This window comes from Apostichopus japonicus, chromosome 8 (genome assembly GCF_037975245.1).
Source record: "Apostichopus japonicus isolate 1M-3 chromosome 8, ASM3797524v1, whole genome shotgun sequence".
Taxonomy (NCBI): domain Eukaryota; kingdom Metazoa; phylum Echinodermata; class Holothuroidea; order Aspidochirotida; family Stichopodidae; genus Apostichopus; species Apostichopus japonicus.
In genome coordinates, this window is record NC_092568.1 from 30243436 (window position 1) to 30270630 (window position 27195).

The following is a 27195-nucleotide window of genomic DNA, read 5'->3' on the forward strand; positions in this document are numbered from 1 at the left end:
CTCCCCTCTACTTACTGTTCGTAGTCGGCCGCTCCAGCGAGCAATCAGATTGTCCGAAGATATGGATATAGGAATTAAAAAATTGCCTACATTCCCTACAAGATGATGAATTTTCTCTCATCAATATTTTTTTTTTTGTTCCCAGACCCTTGTGCCCTATAATTGCTGCAGTGTTGTGTCGTAATCGTCAGGAACCCCCAAATCAGTGCCAACGCTCCCCTACTACCTGTGTACCCTGTAGTGCCCCCATTTGACCTCCCAACGCCCCCGGGAGGGGGGGGGGCAGGGACCACTTTGAGAACTACTGGTATAGATGGACAAGTCCACCTACTCTCCTCAGTCTCAAACTGTACACTGATCAAGAGCACCCTTACACAAAATTTTACTCTTATTTACGCACATGAAAATGTTGGAAGTGCACATTGTACGTGTGAAACATTAAACAACTCGTACGTGAAAATGCTGCCAATACATGCTACTGTACCTGTTGGCTAAAACACACTTCAAACAGTCTGAACATGCACTACAGGTTAAAAAATACACATTGCAATGAATGCGCATATAAATCCGTACACAAAACACCCATGGAGGCCCAAAATATATATTATGTCCAAAGGTGCAACATCTTTCTACTCATTTTCTTCCTCAAACCACTGACTGGGCCCCTAATGCATCAAAACCTCGAATGTTGTGACCTTTCCTCCTCTTCTGCATGGTACTTGATGTCTAGATTTATTCCCTCTTTGTCAATCCGTTCTGAAGAACCCTTTCAGGTCAAGAGTTGTCAAGCTAGTACTCCTAGGTCACTCCAGTAACAAGCTGTTTGCACTGCTCCTCAAGTACCCCTTTAAAAACTTGGAAATGATGGTTGAGACCCGGTTGATAATGGATATTGTACCTTGATCCTAGGGCGCCATCTGGATGGGGGGACCCATAAAATACTCGTTGAATTCTAGAATGGACTAAGGCCATGGAACACCTGATAAAGAAATTAACCAGTAAGGAAAATGTTACAAATATTTTTGTCTTTGTCTAGGCACACTGTCAGTAACTTCATAACAATTTTGAACACAAAGTTTTCCTTTTATAATACAGCTGATACTTTCATCTGCACTTATAATAAGTATGTTTCTTGAAATTTAAGAAAGTCATCAATGCTGCTTTATTTCTAACACTATTCTGACACAGAAATCGTTTGCAGACTATTTTCTCTTTTCTAAGCAGGACAAACAAAGTCATGTTCTAAAGGTGTTCTAAAGGTGATAAACCTACATTTTTACTGACCATTGCTTGCTTAGTGATGTTGAGAACATTTGATATGATGGTCTGACACAGAGATTATAGATAAACTAGAAAAAAGCAACAACATTTTGGCTAGGAAAGAATTCAAACCACTGACCTAAAGAGTTTTATATAAGCCCTGAGTTCTATCAATTGAGTTTATTAAATCCAGCCATTCTAATCTCTCAGTCAGTTGCCCCTTGATCACTTTCCATTTCTACAAGTTCAGCAAATGAGATCAAGGTAAGTGTCTGACGCGCCTTGCAGTCTCACATTGCTCAAAACAAACTTTGATTAAAAATCCTTGTTTGAACCATTCCTGGATGGCAGGTACTTACATCACACAAGGTTCCTGGGTGACATACAACTCAAGACCTGTACAGAGATAGGATGAAGTTTGGACTTCATCGTTATGTTTCCTCTTGAGGTTCTTTGGCTCATTACTCTGATCTGCATCATCAACGAGGGCGGTAGACTTTTGAGGAGAGTGGCGGGTGTTCCCTGTTTCATTAGTGGAAGACTCAGCCTCTGGGCACTCATGGTGGGCTGTTTCTCTTGAGGAACTATCAGGTTTTATAAGTGCTTCACAAGTTGGACTCTTCCAGTAAAATCCTGGAGTATCTAAAGTAATGGATAGGTAATTAGTAAAATAACCAAAATTTAAAAGATGTGTCTTTAATACAGGTCTGCTAAGTGCTAACCAAGGTAGACAAATTTGAAAGAGAAATATCTGTGTATAAGTCACCTTTGTGGACATTGTCCTTTTTTTCTGGCTATCCCGAAAAAAAATACCAAAAACAATACATAATACTGGTGCATGCAGGGATGTAGCCAGGACAAGTTGATTGCTTATTGCCATTTTTCAACATGCTGACTAAGGTGACATTATGTGACATTATGTGATATTGTCTCCCCTAGTAATCCTTCAGTACTAGCTGTGGTTATCAGCGAGTACTGGTTGGTATGGGATCAAGTTTTGGTTTGTGCTGATTTTTGAGTGCTGGTTGATGCCACCTAACACCGACCTGTAAAGCTACATAAGATAAGATAAGATAAGATAAACTTTATTGCATCCGATAGGGAAATTACATGCTTGCAGATAAAACAGTAAGATATAAAAACGGTACTATACAACAATAAGAGAACAAACAGTAGGACAATAAAAGCATAAGAACTGCTAATAACAAGGAACGGGAACAGATGGGCCGAAGCTCACAAAATGGCAAGGAATAAAAAGTATAAACAAATCACAAACGGTAAAATATGATAAGAACCCAATGAAAGAAGGAAAGACAAAGGCAAGAGGTTAGCGATTAAAAGATGCATTAAAAATTCTAACAGCTTGTCCCATGAAAGATGAGGGGTAACGATTAGTATGAGCCTTCGGAGGTCTCATCCTCCCACTACGAGGGATAATACAATTATTTAAAGGAGCGTGGAGAGGGTGATCGATATCCTTGAGAACTGAATGAAGCTTATCATCAACCCGACTATCAAAGACCTTGTCAACCATTGGCAAGCGTTTCCCAACAGCCCTACCTGCCCGTTTAACAGTATCATCTAACACTTTCTTGGATGTCTTATTTATGTTACCAACCCAGGAAGTTATGCAGTATGACCAAACACTACTAATAATAGAGTTGTAAAAAATGGATAAAATGTTCTGGTTCACGTCAAAAGAGACTAATTTCCTCAAGCAATACATTCGTGGTTTCAAACGTTTGGCAACATACTCAACATGTGCATCCCACTTTAGCTGATCATCCATAACTACACCCAAATATTTGTACTCAGTTACCCTATCCACTGTCTTACTGTCAATCTGTCTGACTGTATGGTATTGCACTGTCAATAAACTCCTTTTGGGACTTTCAAACATCCCAACGTGTTATTTTCAAGTAACCTGCACATATAGTCTATGCATAGCCTGTGAATAAACCACAACAAGGAATTTAAAAAATAAAATTTGGTAGGCCAAGAATTTGTAAAATTGTTAATGAATGTTAGGAGTTTGAGGTAGTTGTGACAAAGTTGTACAAAATATTTTTGATTCGCAGTGTATGCTAACTTCAGCTTTTAACAATCAAACCTTGTACTATTTTGATGTAACCTGATAAAATACTTCATATCTACAAAGTGGGGGGGGGGACTCTCAACTTCCCCTAGGGCAATAACAACTTGTCCTGCTTTCTTCAGATAAAATATAGTAACCCTACCATTTCACAAACAATCATAATAATAATAATTTCTTTAAACATTGTAACTTGACTTTGACAAATGTTTAAAACAAAACAATCAACTATCGTTTCATTTTTGGACATAATTTTTTTAATCAAAATTGTAACACGTCGATACGTCAGGCAACGACTTACTATGGATGTTCCATGCACCTCCTCCCTGGCTACGAGCTACAAGATCGATACACACCATGACTGCATGATGAAGGGGATTGCTGGACACCTGCCGTATATCATAACAGGATGCTATGATATCTCTGGTGTCTGGGTAGACAATAACAGCACCTATGGAAAACTAGACGAAGAAGAAGAAGAAGAAGAAGAAAAAAAAGAGAAGAAGAAGAGAAAAAAGGGCTGAAGGATTCAAAGGAGTAGCACTTGTTAAATTATTCTGAAACCAAAATCTGGGAGTGGCAAAGAAAAGATAAGTAGGTCATCAGTATTGGCCCTTAAATTTTAACTCCCTAAAACTGCTACAACTTTTAGAAAGTACCTTATTGGAGATTCTGATCCTCCAAATGATTTCCCGATATTGATTTTTGTATCATTAGACAATTGTATCAGTGAAGAAAGATGCTAATTGGATGAAAATTAATGAGCGTTAAAGTTTGAACATGAATGACCATCACTTGACTTTCTTGCAGATTTGGGGTCAATACTGTTGACCTTTTAACACCCTGTTGCATGGATTTGAAAAGAAAATAATGTAAGCACATCAGGATGCCTAGTAAATTGAGTAGGAAAGTGAATAAAATTGAAATGAAAGTATGTCCATAATCAAACCACTATTCAAAATGCCTGGGTAAGGATCAGTTTAAACTGACAGCAACTTGTTCAGACGTACCATGTATGATTCATACTAACTTTCTTACTTCCTGTTGTGCCTAGTATGCACTGGGGAGGTGGTAGGGGCGGGGGGGGCGTATAGGAACACCTAATACAACAAATGTTAAAATCTTCACTTACAGCCCCTTCCTTCCCTCCTCTTCTTGCTATACTGAGGGCAGTGTTCATGTAAGAGTTGATTCTTTCTACCTCTGTCTTTGAAAAGAAAGTGCCATCCAAAAGTCTGGATAGTCTTGATAAGATTAAAAAAAATAGAAAGTGAGAGGAAATTTCTCAGGATATAGAAATATTAATATCATAAGACTGAAACTGAAAACTAAAAAAAAATCCATAGCAACTTTTAACCCTGAAATTTAAGTATCTTGTAATGTAAGGCAATATCAATGATATCAATCCAGGTCTTCGAAATGGAATTTCTTGTTAAAAGGTAAACCATAATCACTTGGAAATTAATTAATGGCATCTCTCTTGTGGCCTGCTTATGTTTCTTACTCTGATACATTGCCAAATGAGAAGGAAAGTGCTTGATCTGCTATGTTGGGTCAGTAGAAGGTTGGCATAGATAATATATCAAGCAATTACACTAAACTTGAGAGACAAATAACTTTCATGTACAGAATTAAACAGCTAATAATCTCAACTTCATAGTGAGCTGGAGGGTTATAGAAATATAAGTAAATGTTACATGTCCCTGTGATAATGATGAATAATTATAAATAAACTTAAAATGCAGCTCAAACAGCCACTCCTGGAATTACTAATGATAACATTCTCCAAACTTACTCCTTATCTTCATGGAATGCTGTTGGCCAATACTTTTGGGCTTCAACAAACTGAGCTCTCGTCTTCGGCTGATATTCAGGCACTTTAGAGCAGGTGAGTTTGCCAAGTCCAGACTTATTGAAATCTGGTAAAGTACAGAATATTTCATCTATGTTGGTACATGGTGCGTCATTCTCAAGTTGATCTGGAGTGCATAGGATTATCTGTAGCTGCTTACCTATGTAGGAGAAATGTAATGGAAGGTCATCCAATATTATCTCCATATATTATGTAATAATTGAAATATAGTTAATTTATTCTGTAAGCTCCTTTAATTCACTCCTAGCAGCTCTGAAGATGTAGTCCCCAGAATTAATTCATCCTTGGGAGCGTGTCAACTCGTCGGTTCTCACGCTCAAATATTTAAAGAGAAAATTAACAAATTCAGTCCTTCTAGACAATGAGATTCCAGCCACATGGTTTCATTTCTAGAATGCCACATTGTAGGCATTGCGTACTTGGAGATTACTTGGCTGCATTTGTGACTGGCTCTTTGTAGCAAGGTGCTAATTTCATATTAATATTTATGGAGGTGCCTTGCTGTTACTACTAATCAAGAGTTCTGATATCTTATCCCATCATAGTGGTCTCCCCCATATCTTAAGCAGAAATTTAGCTAATTCCACACATTCCTCAGATCCCAATTAGCAATCAGAATGGTCAAATACAAATAATTATTTTCATTGCTGGCATTTCTACGTGTGATTCAACTCCCTTTACTTCTAATTGAACTTTTTGCAATATAATTTCTTACATTAATTTGAGAGAAGAAGAGAGAATATCAACTGAAATCAACTTTAACTTTTCATTGTTTATTTGGTAATTTGTAGGCTTCTTAGCCTACACTTATAATCACTCTCCAGAAAAAGATCCTTTACCTTTAACCTCTTCCCTGAAGCTACGGGAGCTTATCCCGTTATGCTACGACATTAGTCAGTCACTTATCAGAACTGGCATTTTGAAAATGATAACATTTACTTTGCTATGTGTCATAAGCTATCAGAAATAGATGAATTTGATCAAAAGTTATATATGCCTCCGGAATAATTATTATATTTTGTCATTGATATTTTAACCAACTGTAACTCAACTTCTGCTAATATGCTGTCTTTAGCAGCTACTATAAGCATTTGAATATATATCAACAATAGTATATGAACAGGGATTGATATTGAGATGGCAGGAGTCAGACCAACATTAAGAGGATTTGTAAACATTGCCATGAAAGTTATTTGTGGAGGCGGGGGGGGAGGGGGAGGGGAGGGGGAGCATGGACCTCTGGTGTGACATGTGCAGTTGAAGTGTCACCTTATTGACTATTTCTGAAATCACTCACCTTGAATTTTCTCACTGCGTTTGACTCTCTTGACATGAGACAAACTTGTGAGAGGAAATAGTTCTCCCAGTTGTCTGGATATACCAAGGAAAAGGAGGAAAAGAAAGTTTTAAGGAATTTCACAGCAGAGTAGTCTAATTTAATTGCCATGCTTACAGATTTGGCTGTTTCCAGCCAACAAAAGCATAGCAAGAGGTGAATTTATTAATTGGCTAAAACACATTCTTCAGAACTATGTCAATAACTAATGCACCAATGTATCTAGTGTTTTTTTACTAGTTACACTGGAAGCAACTACTTTTGTTGCATAGTTGAGAAAGAAATAAAGTATCAGAGAGACTAACATGTAAAAAAGACTTCCACTTACTTAATTAAACGAGACGTTTCCTTTTTATCTGTTATTTCTGCTGAATACACTGTGACTGCAACAAAGAAAACAAAAAGAGAGAGAAGACACTTTCAAGGACTATTATTAAGGAAAAAACAATATTATGTTAAAGGACTAATTGCTAGAATCAATGAAAACTGGATACAAGAAAATTGGTTTTCTTAAAAAATAATTCAGATAGATATTTCTGTTGTGGCATTTAACAAAGCGTGAATGTCACTCAAGTTAACCTACTTATTTCAATGGAAGTTTAATTGGTTTCTATTACTTATCCATACAATTTACAAGATTTCTATAGTAGTGTTCATGGAAAAGCAGCAAACAAGATTAGAAGCAAACAGAAAACTGCTGTACAGAAGAAAATTTGTTAAATCAGAGTGACATCTTAACCTTACTTAACTAAAAGTTAGGCCAAAATATTATTAACATATGAAAATGAATAACTAATCACTGACTCACCTAAACTGATTGGTTTGGTAAAGAAATCATTCAACACGGGCACTGGAGTGTTTTTGCCTTGCATTTTCATCCAGCTACCGATCAAAAAGAGAAATTAAAATTTATTCTGCTACAATATTTGGGCGAATTAAAACATTGACTTGTGTACAACATACCAAATCCTCATACAGCTGTGTTGCCAACAATTTTCGTGCAATTGGTTATAATAGTATTCTCACATTAAGACTGCAGACCTAGATGGCAAACAAAGCGTACTTGAAACGATCAGTCATAGTACAAATAAAGGCAGTGGATGGCTAATTACCAATAATGTTTACCTCTGTCTTAACCCACATACTGGAAAAATCCTTTAGCTAGGCCTAAATCTGATTGTCAAACTCCACTCCAGAATTTTCCGTCGGTCGTGCGAGTAACTTGAAGATAGCTATCTAGCACATCTGGATTCATCAGAGGATTCATGCAGCATTGAAAGTACATGTGTGTGTTATCGCTACGTTTCACGTTGCAGTACTTCGTTCCGAAGCATATTGACGAGATAAATACCAGAAATTGGCCGAGATGGTTCTACTGGATAACGAAAACGTAAAAAAATGTTTATTTTGTATATGATTGACATATGTCCATGTATCCGTTCATTTTCACCTACACACATGCTTAGAATTTAGCTAAAACCAACTAACGTTAGTGTGAGGTTGGCAATATTGGACGCGTAACTCAGCCTAAGTGGCCAAGCCTAACCTTATGCTAGCCAGACAAAGTTACATTTACTGTAACGATGGGCTAGGCTAGCTTACTGCAAGCTACAGTACGCCGCAGTAAACATAGATAAACCTAGTTACATAGGCCTTACTTAGTTGGACCAATTACATTATTCAAAGGGGCCAAGGCCTAGTCTTTCTCCATACCACTTCCCTAGTTGTTATTACTAAGTTTCAAAGCAATACAATAGGCCAAAGCCTGTTAGTGTTAGGATAATTGCTAAAATTAGTATTCTTTGTCTTAGGCCCAGAATAAGGTTAGAACTAGGACCTTTTTTCGCAAGTATGTGTTATTTTTGAGCAGGGTATGGTTTGTCCAGTTGAATGCAATCCTTTTGTACAGGTATGTGTTGTGTGATCATCATTACTTTGTCTGTATGTATGTATTGTATGTATTTTAGATCCTCCTGCAAGCAGGAACTCGCGAAGAAGCCTCATTGGCTTATCAAAGCCGTAAGCTGACCGAAGTCAGTCTCTTACATTCATATTTAACGTCCATGATGATGAATTGTCAAATGTCAACAATTCTGTAACTAGACTCGAACCGAGGACCTTATGATTGGAAGGCACCAGCGTTAACCACTGAGCTAACAGTCCTGTATAGTTACATCTTGAGTGAATGTGTCAGTCAAGGGGGGTGGGGGGGGGGTACATCTCTAAAAAGTTAGAAAAGTGCAATAGTAGCTTGATACAAGTATTTAAGTATCATTGCTGTAAACATGCAAACCAAGAAGTTTGAGGGATAAAGTAACATTATTTTAGGAATTATTGAATTATGTTGCATTAACTTCTAAGGCATATGTACACCAGTACAATATGTCTTAATATTTGTTGTTTTGAGAAAAGCAGTAAATGATTTGGCATCTTTCTTACAGTTTCTGGCAGAGTTGACCAAACTGTTCCAAAAGAGCCGTGGTTCCGGGTCAGTCTACATCACTATGAAACAGTGTAAGTTATTTACCATCTTTGAATTTGTTGCACCACAAGCAGTGGAGGGACACTGAATTCTCCCTGTTACTAGTTAGTGTCAGGTGGCCAGACATCCACAAGATGTCTCCGGATTTCATGTGGCATCCCTAGATCAAATGTGTCTTCGGAAATGTGCCCTGATTGTATTTAATGTCCCTGGAATATCCCTGAATTTATACCCTAAAGAATTTCAATTTTACCTGTTGGCCTTCCGTTCATGGAGACAGCTTGAACCTAAATGGGGATTGTTTGCAACTTCACACCTGTTGTTCATGATAAGCTTGCTAGTTTTGTGAAAACTAAAAACTTTTTTTTCTAGCAAAAAAGAAAGAATCTGGCTCCAAAACCAGTTTTGTTTTCCCCCTCCCGAATTGCATTGAAAACATCCAACTCTCTGACGGAGGTGTCGCGATCACTACCATGCATATTTTTTAAGCTTTAACCAACAGCGGTCCAAATCTAGTTCGTTCGCAGTAAATGGTAAAAATAAGGAGAATAAAATTCAAGAAATGTTACTGTCTTTCACGACTCTCTTTATATGACCCACGTTAACCTGAAGTAAAAATGTCGAAAAGAAATGTGTTAGTGATATGATTTCTTAAAGTTTTAACATCATGTACATGTACTGTACATTTTGTCTTGTGTTTACTGTACTTTACGAAGTTCAAGTTCGTGTTCAGAAAAAAATCACGGTCATCCCGATCACCCGATGATCTTGTCAGCTAGAAAACTAATGATAGCACAAGTAAATATTTACGTACAATCGTCTAAAAATTTCTTTTAACTAAGGAAGGGTTTGCTCAGTCAGCTGCTAACTGTTTAACCTGCTAATGATGATAAAATAGAATTTGTTTGTTAACACAAAAACTTTTTGCCCCAGATGGAGAATCTTCCTAAAGGTAGATGTTATTGTAATACCCCCTCTCGAGAAAATACAATCAATTGCTCTAGCCCCATTCACGCTTTTAAGATGTCATATTTTCAGAGATTAGGGCCAAGCGTAAACCCCATTATGACCAATTGATTGGTCCAATAAATTCAGTAGTGGCTGACAAAGTCTTCAAAGGTACCAAATTGCACAAGGCTCTAGCCATGTTCGCGGGTGGTGTCTTGGCAGTGAAATAAATTTCTCTTCAAGGAGTGAAGAGATTTTACCGTCTACACCTGCAAGTACAAGTTGGAAAATATCGCTGGCAAAAGTGGGGTCGGCAAAGAAGATAAACTGTGTATATTAAAGTTGGAAAATGTGTTCATCAACGTAAAAGAACAACCAACTGAGAGACGCCTTGTCTGATAACCGAAAGAAGAAATAGTGAAAGGAAAATAACAAATAAAATAAAATCTAGTAGCGTACAAAGAAGAATTGTCCAACAGCAACAACTGTAATTTCCAGCCATATATGCAACATTTTTACTTCTTTAGTATTCCTTGGCTCAAGCTGATGCCAAGTGTATCTTGTGAATAATGGACTTTGATTGGTCTAATACAGGTATTACTTGTTGCATCTCTGTTGTTCAACTCACAGAGTCCTGCTCAAATGTTTTCTCACTGCTAGGCCTGTGTTCTGGGCCGGCTGTGTGCGTGGCTGTACATGTTGTATGGTATTGTGGATTGCGCTATGTCCCTTTCAAGTTTCAACAATCATTTTTTGAACACGAACTGTGCTCAATGTGTTTGAAAAGATTTTCTCAATATCCTCTACTGTTAAATTGAAGTAAAATAATAAGAACAACAGAAAGAAGACAAACACGTTGGATATAACAATTTGTTTTGAACTACGACTTGGCATTTGAGTGTGTACTTCTCACAACTACTAACATTGCCACCAAGGTCAGTTCAATACTACAAGGTCACCTACTGTAACTGATGAACGCATATAAGGGCAGCATAGCCTAATGTTAGGCCTAGCTATCCACATCAATCACTGGTATATGGCGTGTGCCGATCATAGCTGACAATGTCGTCTAGCAGTAAAGCTTTCTCTTGTTGCAATTTACTTTCATATTGCAAAAGAACAGTAAATGGGAGAAACCAAAGTACTTTGTTTTTGCCAGTATTTGCAACTCAAATTTTGTTTTTTATTCTTTGTTTTTTCGGTTTTCTTATAATAAATAGAGTACCTAAATTCGGTCAGCAAAAAAAGTTTTGGTACTAAAACTGGTTTCATGTGCAAGCTTAGTTCATGATGACCCACAGATGAATAATTTCACAGCAGGTTAATCACATGAAAGGCATCATCTTGTACTTAGTAATGAATAATGGACTTCCAGTTACCTTTAGTTGGATTTGGTCCTTTTATTTATCTTGGACTAAATACTTGTTTCAAAATGAGGTGTTCTAAACTATTGCATTGGACCATCATCCTTGAAACAAAGAACCTCCCAAACACTAAGAGACACTCAAAATGGCTTCATGTAAACAAACTATGAACTTTTAGTCTTTCTTATATTGTAAGTACACTACAGTAGGTAATAGTTCAGATTGCATTATATTGCTACAGTTGTTTACAGTATGAATAAAAATATTTGCTGTCCTTGTTTAATTTCAAAATGGCTGATAAAAGTAGAGTTTCCATTTAGAACAATTTTTGACGATCACAATTGTATGTAGAAAACAGCAGAAAGTATTTTATGTTCAGTGAAATTAACATAGAAATTAAATGAAATGAAATGGTTACTTTGGCGAGACAACAAAATTTGTGCAGACATTCACCTTCAAAAGCAACAGTAGCATCTTGTGTATGTATCACTATTCCCTTAAAGCAACAGTTTCAGTACAAGCTTTTGTTCAATTAATAACATCTGTTATGAAAATAGTGCAATTAACTAAGAACAGTGTACATAATAAGTTCATAAAGGTCTCATAACCTATTTGAGAGGGTTGTCCTTTTAGCAATTCTGACAGCACAGAAGAGAAACTGGCAAAACTGTTTACACTTCTCTATGGATGAATCAACAGTAATAAGGTTTTATTTGCTGTAATGTTTTTGTGCCCCACAAAAACTACTTTGAATAAACATCATGGATTTATGAGAACATCAGGACGTTAAGTTTACCCAACTCTTTTCTTTGGCAGATTATGGACAAACAAAGCCTCAACCTAAGAACACAGATCGCCATTCCATGTCAGAAGCCTCAGATCACAAGTGTCTGGTGAGAGCAACAAATGGAAAAAAGAAAATGAGCACAGTGGTGAGTTTAAACCTTACGTTACAATGAGAAGCAAAAATCAAAACAGATTGAACTTGCTTCAAGTCCTCTTAAAAAGTTGATGTATTAGCCTTGATAAGGCTGTGATAGTTTGCCTTGGTGGAAGTGAGATATCATCTTTAGTGTCAATAGACCTTAACAGCCCAGTACATTGGTATTCTGAACTCTTCCCTGTAAGCAGCATTTTGTTTATATTGCATGTTTCAACAGTTTTTAGCAAATATTATATACGGAAGGACTGGTCAGTGAAAACTATATGGTTGCATAATTAGTTATTTAACTAAATATATATGACACAATTCAGAGCTCCTTTATTAGTGATTACTGAACTGTTTTTCTTTGAATGTTGGCAAATTTGTCATCCCTACTGTCACATCATTTATGGGCAAGAACAAATGAACACGGATGAAGTTTTTAAACAATTTGTTTTCATTATTTGAATTGACAGCTAAGAAAACTGTAAGAATTGAGATTCAATACAAAATTCTGTTTAGTATTACAGTGAACTTACTTGTGAATGTCTGCAATATTTAATCCTGTTGATGTTCATGTGAAGTATTGTTGTTCTGCTGTTTCCAACAAGAGTTTGCTTTTGTCAAAACCAAAAGTTTGGTATACCTCATCTTTAAAATACAATTTATCTTTGGAATATTTTAGAATCCAAGGGTTTCGATGCAACATCACTGACGGTGAACCTCCACTTGATTCTGATGTCTCCCTCTTTTTTCTTTTTTTTAATTTAATTTTTTTTTTAATTTCATGAACAATGTGTTGTACAAAACCTGGTTAAATAGTTCTCCTTAAACTATTACTAATGTATGCTTATTACTTTTAAATCCTTGTTTCAAAGGCAGCAAATTGTATAACAGTTGAGCACTACCAAATGAACCAGTCAAATTTCTATTTTCATAGCTTTTCTGTGAGATGTTCGAGTCTCTTCAGATCAACGGAGTCTGGATGTGTGGAACTTGTCATTCATATGTTACATATCATGATTGAATGCTTAGAACTTGCAAAATTGAATATTAAAAACTGTCTACAAGGTTTGTTTATTTTCTTTCTTTTCACAGATAAGTAACAGAGATGTAACCAAATTTCAAATGGTAAGTTTTGCACACGTATGTGCACATCATTATTCTGTGACTGTGTTGTTGCTAATGTAAAGTTGTCCTGTATATTAATGTTTACAGTACAGTATGTTATATGTGGTGATATTTTCTACCAAGTGACTTTGAGACATTCATTAAATGTAACATTATCAGTATTTATCTGATGATATTTGCATATAAGTGTATATTCAACAGCTATTCGCATATCAAGTGTTTATTCAGCAGACATTTGCATATAAACTGTTTATTCAGCAGCTATTTGGCATACAGAGTATTACATGAAGTAATATTACAGTTAATCAACCCAGAACTTCTCTGTGATTTACCCAAATAGATATCTCTAACCTAAATGATCTGTTCTCAGCCATGTACTTGATGATTTCTCCATTGATCAATAGATATCTGTAGATCTTTTCAAGTTGGATTATGTGTCTGCCCGTGGGTTTTAATTTAAATTATTTCTACCTCTATCTTATCCCCAATGACTTGGCCTGAGGCCTTAGGGTAACTTACATGTATATCTCTCCCTCTCTCAAAATGAGACCCCCTATTGGCTTGTTATCTTTTCTAGGAAATGTTGAGTGGGACATTCCTTAACATTGGATATTTTGTTCCATCAGTTGATCCAAGGATGTCTTACAGATCACATAGCCAACTTTAGGTGGCATCTGACCCTTTCATCAACCGCACAGTTGGCGATTTATTTTTATGCTGTTGTACTTTACATCTAAGATAGTAAAAAGTGCTTCAAGACAAGTAACGTAATTACATTTATATGGTTCAAATATTGAAACCACAACTATTCCAAGGAACATTCACAGATTCATACCCCATGGATATTTGGCAATTTTCATTTAAAAAAAATCTGTCTGTAGTAGAAAGACTTATCTTCATGTGGTATCTGGGTGGTGACGGAGGGTTGGTGAGGAATTGAAATTAGGTAACAAAACTGTGATGAAAATGAAATGACGAAAAGGGGAAAAAATGTACATTATGTGAACATTGAAATATTTTGCTTTCTTTCTTTCTTTTCTCCAAAAGGCATACGCAAACCTCTTGAAAGCAAACATGGATGGACTGAGAAAGAGAGACAAAAGGTCTTCCAAGAAGCCCAAGACGACCAAAGCGACATAGCTGGACAGTACAGGACAGATGTGGGCATATCAGGAGGGTGTGGATTTAACCCCTGGGATGAAGACCGGTGCAATAAAATGATGGTTATGAGAGATAATGAGATGCAAAGCCGGAAGGTGTGCTAACTTCAAGTCTGGTATTAAATGCATGACCACATAAAATCAACACACATCCATCTCTTGGCCATATAGGAGGAGATTATCTCCATTGGAAGATCAGCCCATGTGGACTTCAAGGTTCAGTCGTACGATATGTTCTCCGAATTAGAGAAATCTCGAAGAAACTAATTGCCCGTTGGCAAACAACATGAACCCTGTGCCAGTTCCAACCCCTGACATTTTGATCCCATCAAGGTCTTTGTCAAAGAAATTATGCAAACGGTTGGTTTTATCACACTATTGTTTGTTGTATGCTGCAAAACAGATATTTTTACCAGGTTTTTTTTATGAGGTAAGCAAGTCCCAATATCATGGGGTACTTGTACCTTTGGATAAGTGTATGGCTAGATTTCACGAAGAGTATGAAACTGAAAATTTATACACACTTGCAGCCTAGCCTGGAATTTATGAGTAAGGTGGCTGAGGCAATAATATTAAGGTAGTGTGTGAAATCACCTTGTTTGGGTATACTGAAAAGGCAGGGCTGGGGTCCTGTGGAGGGGGGTGCTTGGGACTTAATATGTGTGTAACCGATGCCTTGGTTAAAAAGATCAAAATGTGGTATTACAATCAATGAAATTTAGCAACTTGGAGGTCACAGGTTCCAGCTCTGGTTGGCTAAGAATAAGATGAGTTTTTCATCCAAGAGCAATGCATAGTTTTCTCATCTGAAATGGTCTCGCGATTGGTAACAGACAAATCCAAAAATGAGCCTAACCTGTACACTGAACGACTAATTTACAAGACGTTCGACTTTCCCCCTACAACTAAACTTGACATTCTTAGCACAGTAAAATTAACTGCCTTCAAGTCTGATTCTTTGCAAAATAATGTCTGTTGGATAGAAAGTAACGGGAGGTACAGTACATTGATATAAAGGAAAACTTGTTGGTTTTGAATATTACTTTGAACCACAATTGTTCACAAATATAAAACAAAGTTGTACTATACATCGTTATGGACTTTTTATTAGTTGCTCATACTTGGGTAAAAGAGACAATATTGAGAGACGTCGTTAGTTTTAAATAGATAGTTGGCTGCCTCATATAACTGCATGGGATGTCAGCTGTTGATCTAGTTCAGCAATACAGGTATTGGTTATTCTGTGTTAGTAATGGATTGCACACAGTAGGGCTGATGAAATGTCAGTCATCCAAGCCTAATAATTATCCACAGTGATGTGGATTACTAGTTTACTACACTAGTAGGGCGGTAATGAATGACTTTAACAGGGAATAAATTATCAAACAATTTTATCAATAATTTACGTGATAGCAAAATGATACTCAAAATAGCCAAATTGTTTCTCAAATGTCACTCAAACAATTGTAGCAGATTTTAGGGTATACAGATTCTTAAGAGCATTTTCAGTTTTATGCCACAAAAATTCATATAAAACCTAAAAATTGCTATGCATAAAAGTTATGTTTAAATGTTGTTCCCTGTTCTAATATAACAAAAGCATGTTAGTCATACTACTACGTCTTAACCGTCATTGGACAGACTTGGTGTTCATTTCAAGAGAATTCTCTCTCGTATTTTCTTGCTTTTTTTTTGTGTTTTCCATCTTTGCCCTTCTTTGCACCATTTACATGTCTTTGATGTTCGTAGCATCCCCTGTCAACTTTCAATTTTTTTAATATCTCTGGTTTAAGTTAGGTTTGTGAATGGTTTCCTAAAGCAGAAAATTCAATCATTATTGTTATTTTCTTTTGTCCCTCTGTTTCCATTCCATCATATCAATTGATCAAAATTCCTCTTCAAATAATTGAGAAAATTTGAAGAATTTTGAAATATTTAATGTGTACTGTAGGCTCTGAAGGTGATCTATCATAATGTTGACATAACAGTTGGTCGGAAAAAATTACTCAAAAGCTGTAAAAGCTGTGCTTTGTTTTAATCTGCCTGGCAACGTTCACTTGTGTGAAAACCAGGTGATGGTCTAAAAACAGATCGTTTTAATACACTGGTGACATCGAGTGTGTCAATTAAAACATGACAGGTACGGACAAGATTTTTTGTTGAGAACTGACTGGACTTAATATGCTGTGGTTAGTATCTCTATTTATCATGTCTGTTATCAAGTGTGGAATCCCAATGAAGCAAATATCTGGATTGGTTTCGTTAATCTTGGTTTTGGTGCTACAGTAGTTGATGCCAATATCCCATGAGGCAACGTAAGAAAAAACCAAAAATTCTCATCCCCCCAAAAATAGGGAGGGGTGGGCAGGCTGGATGCTCGGATTTCAAGTCATGCAGGAAACATTTTTAGAGCATTTTCAAATAGATAAAAGGAAATTTTTAGAATGCGGGTAGGGGAGAGTAGTACGTTATTTGTCTTAATATTACATTGTATATCATTAACTTGACTAGTGCAGTTTCACTTCAAATAAGGAAATTAAATGTCAAAGATTTAAAAAAAAACTCTCTGTGTTTTTACAGTACACTCTAATATGAAAACTTGAAAACCATTTGGGTGATGTTTTGTTCAACTATTATCATTTTTAGAGTAATACTTGAGAGGTTTGTTAAAAGTGCTGGCCAAATGCTAAAAGTCTCCTTTATGGCAAAGGATGAAGTCTAGATTTTGTCAATGCCATTTCTTAGACAGCTCATTCTTGAAAATGAACTAGTCTAAATTTTGTGACAAAATTTGAAGACATTTCTATTCAAGCAGAACCAGTTTGGGTGTCCTATGTATTTTAACAGTTTTACAAGGGGTTATGTAAAACCTGCTACACAACATTGTAGATGTATAGCAGACTATGCACTCTTCATTATTATCTTTATGCCCTGCAAATTCATGAAACCTGCATATGAACTCTTTGTAACAGATTCATTGGTTAGCATATTATTTCACCTTAATTCATGTCTAAATCTTAAAGGCTATTATGTCATTCTCAAGCCTTTTCGGGGAACCATTTTCCAAGCATGCTTTATGTGTAATTAGGGGATGTTTCTATTGTATTAGATATAATGATTTATTCTTTTTGACTTTCGTTATCATTGTAATCTTATTTGTCTTCATCATTTGAGGCAAGTCTTATGTGAATGTTTTATTTTTTTCTTTCACCAATCAAGGAAACAGTGGTTCAAACTCTGATCTTAATTTTGGATTACAAATAGTATAATTGTCAAATGAGTTTAAAATTAAAAAGGTTTTTCATTGGTTCATCAATTTGGCATAACAGATTGAGAAAAGAAAAAATCATTATATCATGTGTAACATATGATTAAATTTGTTTGATATACAGTATGTCAACAGACCCAAAGTGTAAACAAGAGATATTGTGTTTATTCTCTACCGATTTATAAATAATGGTAAATTTCAGAAGGATGGTGCTGTTAGGATCCCATCTGAAATCAGGATAGTTTAATGATCAGTTTTGTTTTACAAAAAAAGAAAGGTTTACAGCTTTATATTCATTTGCCATTGCATAAGACAATGTTAACACATGAAGAATTCCTTTGGTGTTCATTGCTGCTGTGTACATCTCACAATGTCACTTGATTATGTAACTGACAACATTAATAAAGATATGAAATACAGAACTGACAATCTTTGTTTTCCTTATTGGTCTGCATCAGTATATTCTGAAAATGAAACTAAAGACAATCAGTTTTCATCAACTTTAAGTGTTCTATTACTTATATGTGGAATGTTAAAATACAACATTATCTTGCTGAAAAACAATTCACCATCAAGTCTGCAATGAATTTGGTCGCTGGAGAATACAATTCTTCACTTTTTAAAACCTTAAACTTGTAATCAATCCCTAAATAGTGACTTAAAGTAGATTGATGAATGTTATAGACCAAACAAAACTCAATTCTTTGTTCTAACAAAGGAGACTTAGGGAATTCAGATTTTTTTTAAAAACATTTTGGGACAAGGGATTGGAAGGGATTTGAATTAGGTAAAGGGCTGAGGGAATTAATTTTTTTTAGACATTTTGGGACAAGGGATTTGGATAAGGTAAAAGGGTGAGGAAATTTAAAAAAATTAAATATTCTGGGACAAGGGATTTGAATGTGATAAAAAGCAGAGATAATTTAAAAGGATTTGCATAAGGGAGTGATGGCAAGAGGTATCAGCTCCAAAACACTAAAACCCAGGAACAAGGAACATCTATATATAAACACAACCACACTGGTTAACTTCTCTTTCACATTTATTAAATAAGTAGATATATTGGAATATCTAAATACATTCCTCTTTCATTTAAAGCATAATTTATAGAATTTCTATGCACTTGTAACCTTGGAACAATATAACAATGTAAAACAATTCATGACAGGTTCCATAAAACTATTAAATAAACATGAATAAATTAAACATGGTTAGTTCTTTAAATATAAAGCTGAATATAAGCAAAGATTTAACACATGTGGTTAATTAAGTATACTTGTACAAATGATAAATATATGACTCTGGTTATATATGAAGAATGTTTGATATTTTTTCCATTAACTTAATAATAAAACAATGATCAACCTTCTTCTTTGCCACTTTTTATATTATTAATAAATCATAATCAAAATTATTACACATAACTTTACATCAAGTATTGACAATTTTTCCAAATGACACTCACTGTCACAATTTTTCTTGAGGAAAGGAAATAAGTTAAAAGAACTCCCATTGGATGTTTCATGTTCAATAAGGAAGGTTCGGCAACAAGGGTGGCTGGATTATCTGATGTAGGACACAGCCCATTGTTTTAAGTATAAATTCTACAGTATGTTAAGTTTCAAATGCTACTAATGTTATCTAATTGTTCTTCTAATATTTATATGCAAACTATACTATTTCACTACATGAGATGTATTGGTATACATAAATCATATAGTTTGTACCAGCTGCTTAAATATGCAAATACAATGTAAAAAAAGAGACAATTAAAATGAATGATCTTCAGTTACATTTGTCAAAATTTAAAGAAAGTAATTATTAAAACAAACAGCTTAATTATTTTTTTGAGAAAACTTTTTTCTTTAATTTGAAATAGAATGTGACCTATCAACTTTGGATCCAGAATGAAAATCACTTACAAAACATTGAAAACAGCCAGTTTGTACAATGGCTGTACAATACCTCTCAATACCTCTCTAAACTGTACTCCTATATCATACTTCAAAGCACTGGTACTGACAGTACAAACAGTTCCTAACCTTGATCTCATAGAAACATGATATTCATACTGCTCGTACTGACAATACGAGTGCTCTGAAGCAGGACATGACTCTACTATACCGTAAAGATCAAATTGTCCCAACTGGGTGTTGAATATTCAGATATCACATTTTTACTTTACAAACTCTTATACCGTAATGTTGGAAATTCTGCATTCTGATTGGATTTAGGTTAATGTTAAATGGTAGAGAGTAATTAAGTCATAAACAAGATATTTCTATACTGATCACCATACACTGTCCCCAGTATTGTAGACACTAAAATCTGTTGCTAGGCAACTACTTATCTAAATATTGTCTGAGCATTGTTTGCCAATAAATCCCAACAAAAGGCACGATTTAGCTACAAACAAAAATCTCTCTGAAATTATATTATTAGACTATGGCAATGAACAGTCGATGACAGGTAAATGTTTGTTAAAACAGATAAGAACGGAATATTGCTGTAAGAGGGTATTGCTTTAAATAACAGGGCCTTTGATAGTTCTCAGCACAAATTGTAGGTCACACCTGTGGAATAAAACGCTTTGCGACAATCAACAGCAGCATACATACATGAATAACACATTAAGTTATTTGTACCGTCCTTTAAGTCCTAGAATAAAAACCATAAAGCCTACTACACTGCTTCATGGGCAAAACACAGTTTTGCAAGGTCTATTTTAATATAGTTACAGAGATTTTAACATATATATACTGGATATTGAGGAGATGAGAAAAAAAAACGTCATCAATAACACAGTGTCACAAATTGTACGATTAATTCATATTGTTAGGACTGTACGATTATAAACATGGTATATTGTTTGTGCTATATTGCATTAATGTCACAGCGTATATTTACAGACTTGAAAAACGGTCTGTTACTTTAAAAAAACAAATCTTAACGCTACCTCCAGGCATACGATAAATTAAAAATACTTATCAACATCTTCCACCAAATGTCTACTTTGCGTACAAGAATCGGGGTGGAAGTTATTATATAATTGTGGTTAGTTTAAGTTGGCTTTTTTCACCAGTATTTGACATGACTAAATACCATTTGTGAGAGTAAAATTGGATGAAAATTACTTCAGAGATTTCATTCCCGGAAGCTGAAGTGTCCCCGGGTCCATGGTTCTGTACCTCTGTGGTATACAGATTGACTCCAGCTGTTCTCACCCAGCTTAGTGAGAATAGTATGTGCTCCAGGCTTATTTTCATTTAATTCCACTGTAAACTATAACCCCATTTTAATTGGGTACTTGCATCTCACTACACTTCTGAGGCATACAGATGGAAGCCAGAAGATCTAACCCAGTCCAGTGAGATTTATGTGCCTATTTTCATGTTATCAAATGAGGATCCATTGCAAATGTTAGTTCCCCAATTTTATTGGACATTTTCAGCATACTACAATTCTAAGGACAACAGAGCCCAGCCTGGTTAACAAGTAAACAAGAACTATTAATAACTCACTAATTAGAGTCTGCCTTTTTTGCCAACAACAAAAATTGAGGAACAAAATGCAACATAATTCCGATTGACACTTGTGTTTTGTGAGCTTTGTTAAATTTGGTTATAATTTGGCAACCACAGACAAAAAGGGGTTTGATACAGGATCTGGAATATCATTTCTCTTGATATTAAATAGTTCTTTTTATAACTGTGCAGCATGAAGGCACTAAGGAAGTAATAATAATGTTAATATTAAAACAAAACATTTGTTCTATGTATAGCCAGTTCAGCCTGTTTTTGTAAATCTGTAATATATTAACACAAAGATATGATGCTGCACTGTCATACGTTGCCATGGTTACAAGTTTAACTTTGGCCTGCAAAGCTTGTCGCATGTCTTGGCCATAATTTTTTTTTTAATTTTCCTATTTATTTATTTGTTGCTTGTACGATGTTTATTCTTAGTTGGCTACTGCTTAATGCCCATTTCCGAAAGTCAGGATGTAATCTCAAAGCCCGAACATTACATTTTTACTCCTAAATGGCAACTGTTGATTGAGACCCGCAGTACGTAACATTTTAACAGAACTTTACTACGTCTGTCCTCGTTAATTTGTCCTTGTTTGCTTCTCAAGGTTTCTTCTTTCAAGCGAAACCGCTAATTATCATCCCTTTTTATGATGGAGTTTAACGACTTCCATATTGATGTTGCCACGACAACCTGAGAAATAGTCAATTTTCGAGGAAGTCAAGTCCTCCTTCTAGTGATTAACAAAGATATTTGGTGATAAAAGAGACTTGTAACATTAAATGGCAATTTCCAGTACACTGTGTGTAGATCATACGAGACAAGAGTGATGAATTTGGAGCTGAACAAAGGGGGGGGGGGGTGGGGGTGGGGGAGGCTGATGGACTTGTAAAAAGAGTCCGTAAAAGCTAAAGGGGTCAGTAAACAGTTAAATGACTTACATGATTTCAAGAGCTAGTCAACGGGGTCTGAAAGTGCCATCTTGAGTAAACAATAACAGAAGTGAGGTATTGGTGATAGACTCTGTACCTGGGTGGTGGAGGGTGGGGGTCTATGAATGAATATTTCTGCATTGTTTCTAGGGTTCCATTGATATCAAAGGTTGGGAACCTAGACACATGAAATCCACTACACTGCTTTAAACAGTGAAATTAAACCTAAATTGGAAGTGTCTGGGTTGGTATATTGAGACTAATAAGATTACCAGACTGGAGGTCGTAAATTAATCCTGATATAACCGAGATATGAGTATAAGTATTGTTTGTGAACAGAAGTGGTTACTCAAATTTTAGTATGGTTGAAGCCATATAAATTTCTTGTGAAACTATAATTAAAAGGATGACAACGGCTCCAAATTCCACAGTGAGCTTCCCATCCACAGAAACCGCGAACAGATCAATGAACACAAATTTAGCAGTGTGTTGTATAACTATGATGGCTACGGAACAGGCTTTGATCTGTATAATAATTAGCAATGACACACCCAAGGCCTCACAGATCATCAACAGAAGCATGAAGGGGAGGAGGGGGGGGGGGGAGGAATGAGGATTTAGGTATAACAATCTCAAGATTATAAAATAATTCCTGTTAACTTGATGCAGGTTGCATTTCAATCTCACTTTCAGAACTATTCTTTAAAGAACAATGGCTGGACTGTAGTCTATAGGCAGTATAAAGACTGGTCAATTAACAGGCTCTGCACTTGAGAAGCAAACATAAACCTCTCTCAGAGAGATACTCTTATCTCAACACACACAAATGTGAATACATTTAAAGCCAAAAGTTAGGTACCATAAAGATGACAGGCATCTAAAATTTTGCAATTAATTCTTGCCTGACAGTTTGAGGCTAATTGCCTGAAGCTGCCATTAACATTCTGAGGAAAGATAAACAACATGTGACAGTTATACCATGCCATGTTTACTTAAACAATTCTCAGTGATTGTGTACTGTACAATCAACATCATTGTGATGGTTGTAACAAAGCCAACTGTGAGTGACTGTAATTGCACATTTAGTCCTCTGTTGCTCAGCTGTATAGATGAACAATACATCAATTAGTAGGCAATCATCGTGGATCCAACCCAATTTAGCAACCCCAACATATTGTCCAGCAAACAAAGCCATACATATCATGTATCGATGTACATATGATACCTTTTATGTTCCTGTGTGCTGCATTTCCAGGTATTATTATTTAAAACACACAATGGAGTGTTTGCTTAGTGGTTAACGCCGGTGCCTTTCAATCAGAAAGTCCCGAGTTTGAGTCACTCCAAGATTTATGTATGTCGTCCAGTACAGAATTGTTGACAATTCATAACCATGGACATTAAATATGAATCTAAGAGACTGACTTCGGCCAGCTCGCGGCTTTGATAAGCCAATGATGGCTTCTTCGCGAGTTCCTGCTTGCAGGAGGATCTAAAATACATACGTATACATACATCCAATGTTTACTTGTTGAAATAAATTGCATTTGAAGGTTTTGAACACTATGGTCTACAAGTGCTACTATTAGCAGCAATTTAAATTTTGTCTGAAAAAGTACTAATTTAGAGAAAATACCTAACTCCAAAGGACATACGGTTGTACAGTGTGATATACACACATGTACAGGATGCCTATATCTCCTTTAATGTACTCCTTTAATGTATTATTCCTTTGATTCAAGTCTCTTCATCTCATCTTTAAACATAAGTTTAATTATTAAAGACATAACAAACATCATTGCTTTCATCAGCATCAGTATGACAATGAAGTATTGCATCTCAATAAATGTATTTCTTATACTGTATTAGTTACAGCAGTTAGAATTTCGACTACAATTAGATCGAAGCAACAACAGATCCAAGCCCCTTTCTGTTACCTTCTTGGAAACATTGAAATGGCATTGAAGATGGAACCCTTTAGGTATGGTGGAAAGAAGCTTAAGAAATATGGAAAATGGATAATGAAATTTCTTTGTGCGATGGACTTTTGAATTCATAACAAAATGCTGCACCTTTCACATCTTTCCGAGTTAAGATGCAGCCACAGCTTAGGCTTTTTGTAGCCTTTAAAATAAAAAAAGCTTTTTATTAATATTTACATAGACTATAAGAGAGGCTAGAGACAATGAGTCTCCCTATAAGAAACTGATTCTTTCCAAACCAAATGAAAGTGGAGTGTATGTTCAAAATTAGGCATGCCAAACAAAGAATAGAAGGATCATTCAGTTCGTGAAGAGATTGCATCAGCTTGAAAAGTATTACAAAATTTTGCAGACATGGATGAGGAAATGAAATAACAAATAATCCTAAATTGTAATTTTGTAAGACTAAAAGGGGGAAACACATTAAAAGATCCAAGTCTGAAGCTCAGAAAAAAAAATCACTTTTTGTTGGCAGAACATAACTGATGTCAGATCACCAGACAATCAAGACTGAAACCCCAATTTGGAAAGGAAACTGCACAAAACGCCAGTTGCCAAGAAGAAGACAAATTAAAACCAAGACAAATTTAAAGAAACATTATTGGGATGTGGTTTCCACTTTGTGCATCATGCAGACTATCCTACAAGGAGGTAGAGGGTGGGGAGGGGGAGGGTGAGATTGTTGAAATGTGGAATCTCAGGGCATTTCGTGAGTTTCCAGACCTAAAAAAGATATGAAGCTGGTTTCAAATAACAGCAAGGCTAGCATCTGTATGAAGTAAGTGAATGCAGTTGAAGATGGTAAGTGTGAGACGACTGGGCTGACAAAGTCACTGAAGAAAAATTAAGCAGCAAGTTTGTAGTTCAGTATGTAAATGATACCCAATGGTTCGGAGGGGAGGGGGGGGGGTTGCACTGCACCTTTCAACACAGTTACAGGGGAAACTGACTGTCTCTTAGGAGGTACAATAGTGTCTGCATACCAAAATTTTGATGCTGAACAAGAGATAGGACATGAGCCAATGAGTTGATTTACAGATCACTTCTGCCTTTCCATGAAGATGGTGGGGCTGGGAGCAGATATGTGGGCCTAGGTTTCACTACTTACCAACTACTCACTATTTCGCCGACTTTCACTAATAGCATTCACATAGTAACGCAAAGGAACAACGTTATTTTTTTACATAAATAAACATTTTATGGCACCATTTCTATGATTTCAAAGTGATGTCAGTAATATTCCGACCATTTCTCAGTCAAAAATTAATGAGTATTCCATTATGAAGTATTCGTTCAAGACTGCTACAGTACTGTAGATGTGCCACGGGAGTAACATCTTCCAACCGAATACTTTTACACAAAGAAAAGTGAAGATCCCTTACGACCTACTGTAGCCTAAGCACTGAAATATATACTTTGACCAAGGAAGAGTTTTCGCACCTTGAGCATTCCTTTCTGGGTGGATATGTGTGCATTATAAATCTTTGTTATCATTATTATTAGAGTAAGATATGTTTCATTATGAAACTTTACATGCTGTGACACTCAATATCCTACTACGGCGACCATCAATGCATTTTGGACTCGAGTGCATGTATGAGCTTTAAGCTGTGATGAGATCCATCATGGCTGTGACATAAATGTACTGTACATATGGTATTTAACCAGTGGCGTAGCTAGGGGGGGGGGGTCAACAGAGGACACGTGCCCCAGGGGCCGGGTTTAGGGGGGCGCTGAAGGGGAGAATGAGAGTAACAAAAATAAACACTTTTCAGAAAAACATGACAAAATTGATGTATGTCGTCAGGCATGAATATTTTCCAGTTACTAATAAGAATCTGAACTGAATGTTGTTGTTTTCATTAGCAAATTTATAGATTGTGATTTCTTTTCTGTCCATTTCGACCGTTTTCTCTATTTTTTTTATTCTGTTCTGTATTCTGTGATGACTACATGTCACGAAAATTTCGGGTATTTCAGTATACAGTTCCAAGGCAGTAGATTTCGAAAGGTGGAAATATCATAGGCGTAGGAGCACAATTTGATTTGGGGGGGGGGGCTGTAACGACTTGCCCGAAAAATATAACCAAAACTTTTCAAGCGCTTCGCGCGCAATTTCATTTTCTTTCAGTAGTGGGGGGGCGGGGGCCCAATTTTCTACTCTTGCACCAGGGCGCCAAAACCTCTAGCTACGCCACTGTATTTAACTAAGTATATATATTTACCCTAACTGAGGAAGGGTGCAGTTACCAGTATAGTGTATGTTATCAAGAATCTGAGTATGACCATTTCTCTAGCCCTCTGATAGTCTGTGTACAGTAGTTCTGATGAGTCTTTCAGACTTGCTGAATGTCGGTTTCACCTGTCCCAAAGCGTGTTAGCTATCCGTGCAGTTTTGTCCTTTCTCCTTGCCTCTGCCTTTTTCAGTTTGTTTACTTCTGTTAAAAGAAAACAAACCAGGAAAAAGTGTTTATTAAAGGGTGTGAAGACTCACACAAAAACAACGTCTAATGCCGGTAATCTGACCAAGTTTCCAATGAGGTGTAACAGAAGTGTTAAACACCACCATCGATCCCAGAAAATACACACACAGCTTGCTACCGTCGGTAATTAGACACTAGTGTACCGTCAGTACATACAGCTGCGGTCAATACCCACAGCACAGCATACAAACGATACAGCGATGGACATCTCGTGTCCAGCTAAAGATAACAATTAAGGTATCACGTTACATTACTGTCTGCATTTTGTAGCGACACGAACAAAACGTCACTTGCAAGCAACAGAAAGTTAACTTTTTCAGATGGCCGCACACGGTTTGGGGCGAATCTTCAATGCCAATCTTCTAGCTAGCCATGGTCAGCAACTTGAAATTCAAGTCAATGAATGATATACATTTTATAAGGAATGAGAATGG

At 36.1% G+C, this 27195-nt stretch overlaps 3 protein-coding genes across 4 annotated transcripts in view; 1 reads left to right on the top strand and 2 right to left on the bottom strand.

Moving 5' to 3' along the window:
* Window positions 1-7826, bottom strand: LOC139971517 (probable inactive tRNA-specific adenosine deaminase-like protein 3). Of its 2 annotated transcripts, XM_071978073.1 has the most exons (9): window positions 7687-7826; window positions 7370-7443; window positions 6890-6944; window positions 6523-6596; window positions 5148-5364; window positions 4485-4596; window positions 3654-3813; window positions 1620-1902; window positions 3-979 (listed from the first exon to the last, which is right to left on the bottom strand). In XM_071978073.1, exons 2-9 carry the CDS (start codon window positions 7437-7439, stop codon window positions 799-801), a joined length of 1152 nt encoding a protein of 383 aa, XP_071834174.1. In that variant the 5' UTR covers window positions 7440-7443; window positions 7687-7826; the 3' UTR covers window positions 3-798. The 2 variants fall into 2 exon arrangements, with proteins under 2 accessions (XP_071834175.1, XP_071834174.1); XM_071978074.1 differs by lacking the exon at window positions 7687-7826 and having other exon boundaries at window positions 1-979.
* Window positions 7818-18258, top strand: LOC139971521 (signal recognition particle 14 kDa protein-like). Its single transcript, XM_071978079.1, has 5 exons — window positions 7818-7951; window positions 9003-9075; window positions 12172-12287; window positions 13376-13408; window positions 14456-18258. The coding sequence occupies exons 1-5, from the start codon at window positions 7928-7930 to the stop codon at window positions 14546-14548; spliced, it is 339 nt and encodes a 112-aa protein (XP_071834180.1). The 5' UTR covers window positions 7818-7927; the 3' UTR covers window positions 14549-18258.
* Window positions 17702-27195, bottom strand: part of LOC139971518 (uncharacterized) — a 16243-nt gene continuing 6749 nt past the window's right edge. The window contains exon 3 of the mRNA XM_071978075.1: window positions 17702-26716. Coding sequence (XP_071834176.1) covers window positions 26637-26716 — 80 coding nt within the window. The 3' untranslated portion in view covers window positions 17702-26636. The remainder of the gene's footprint in view (window positions 26717-27195) is intronic.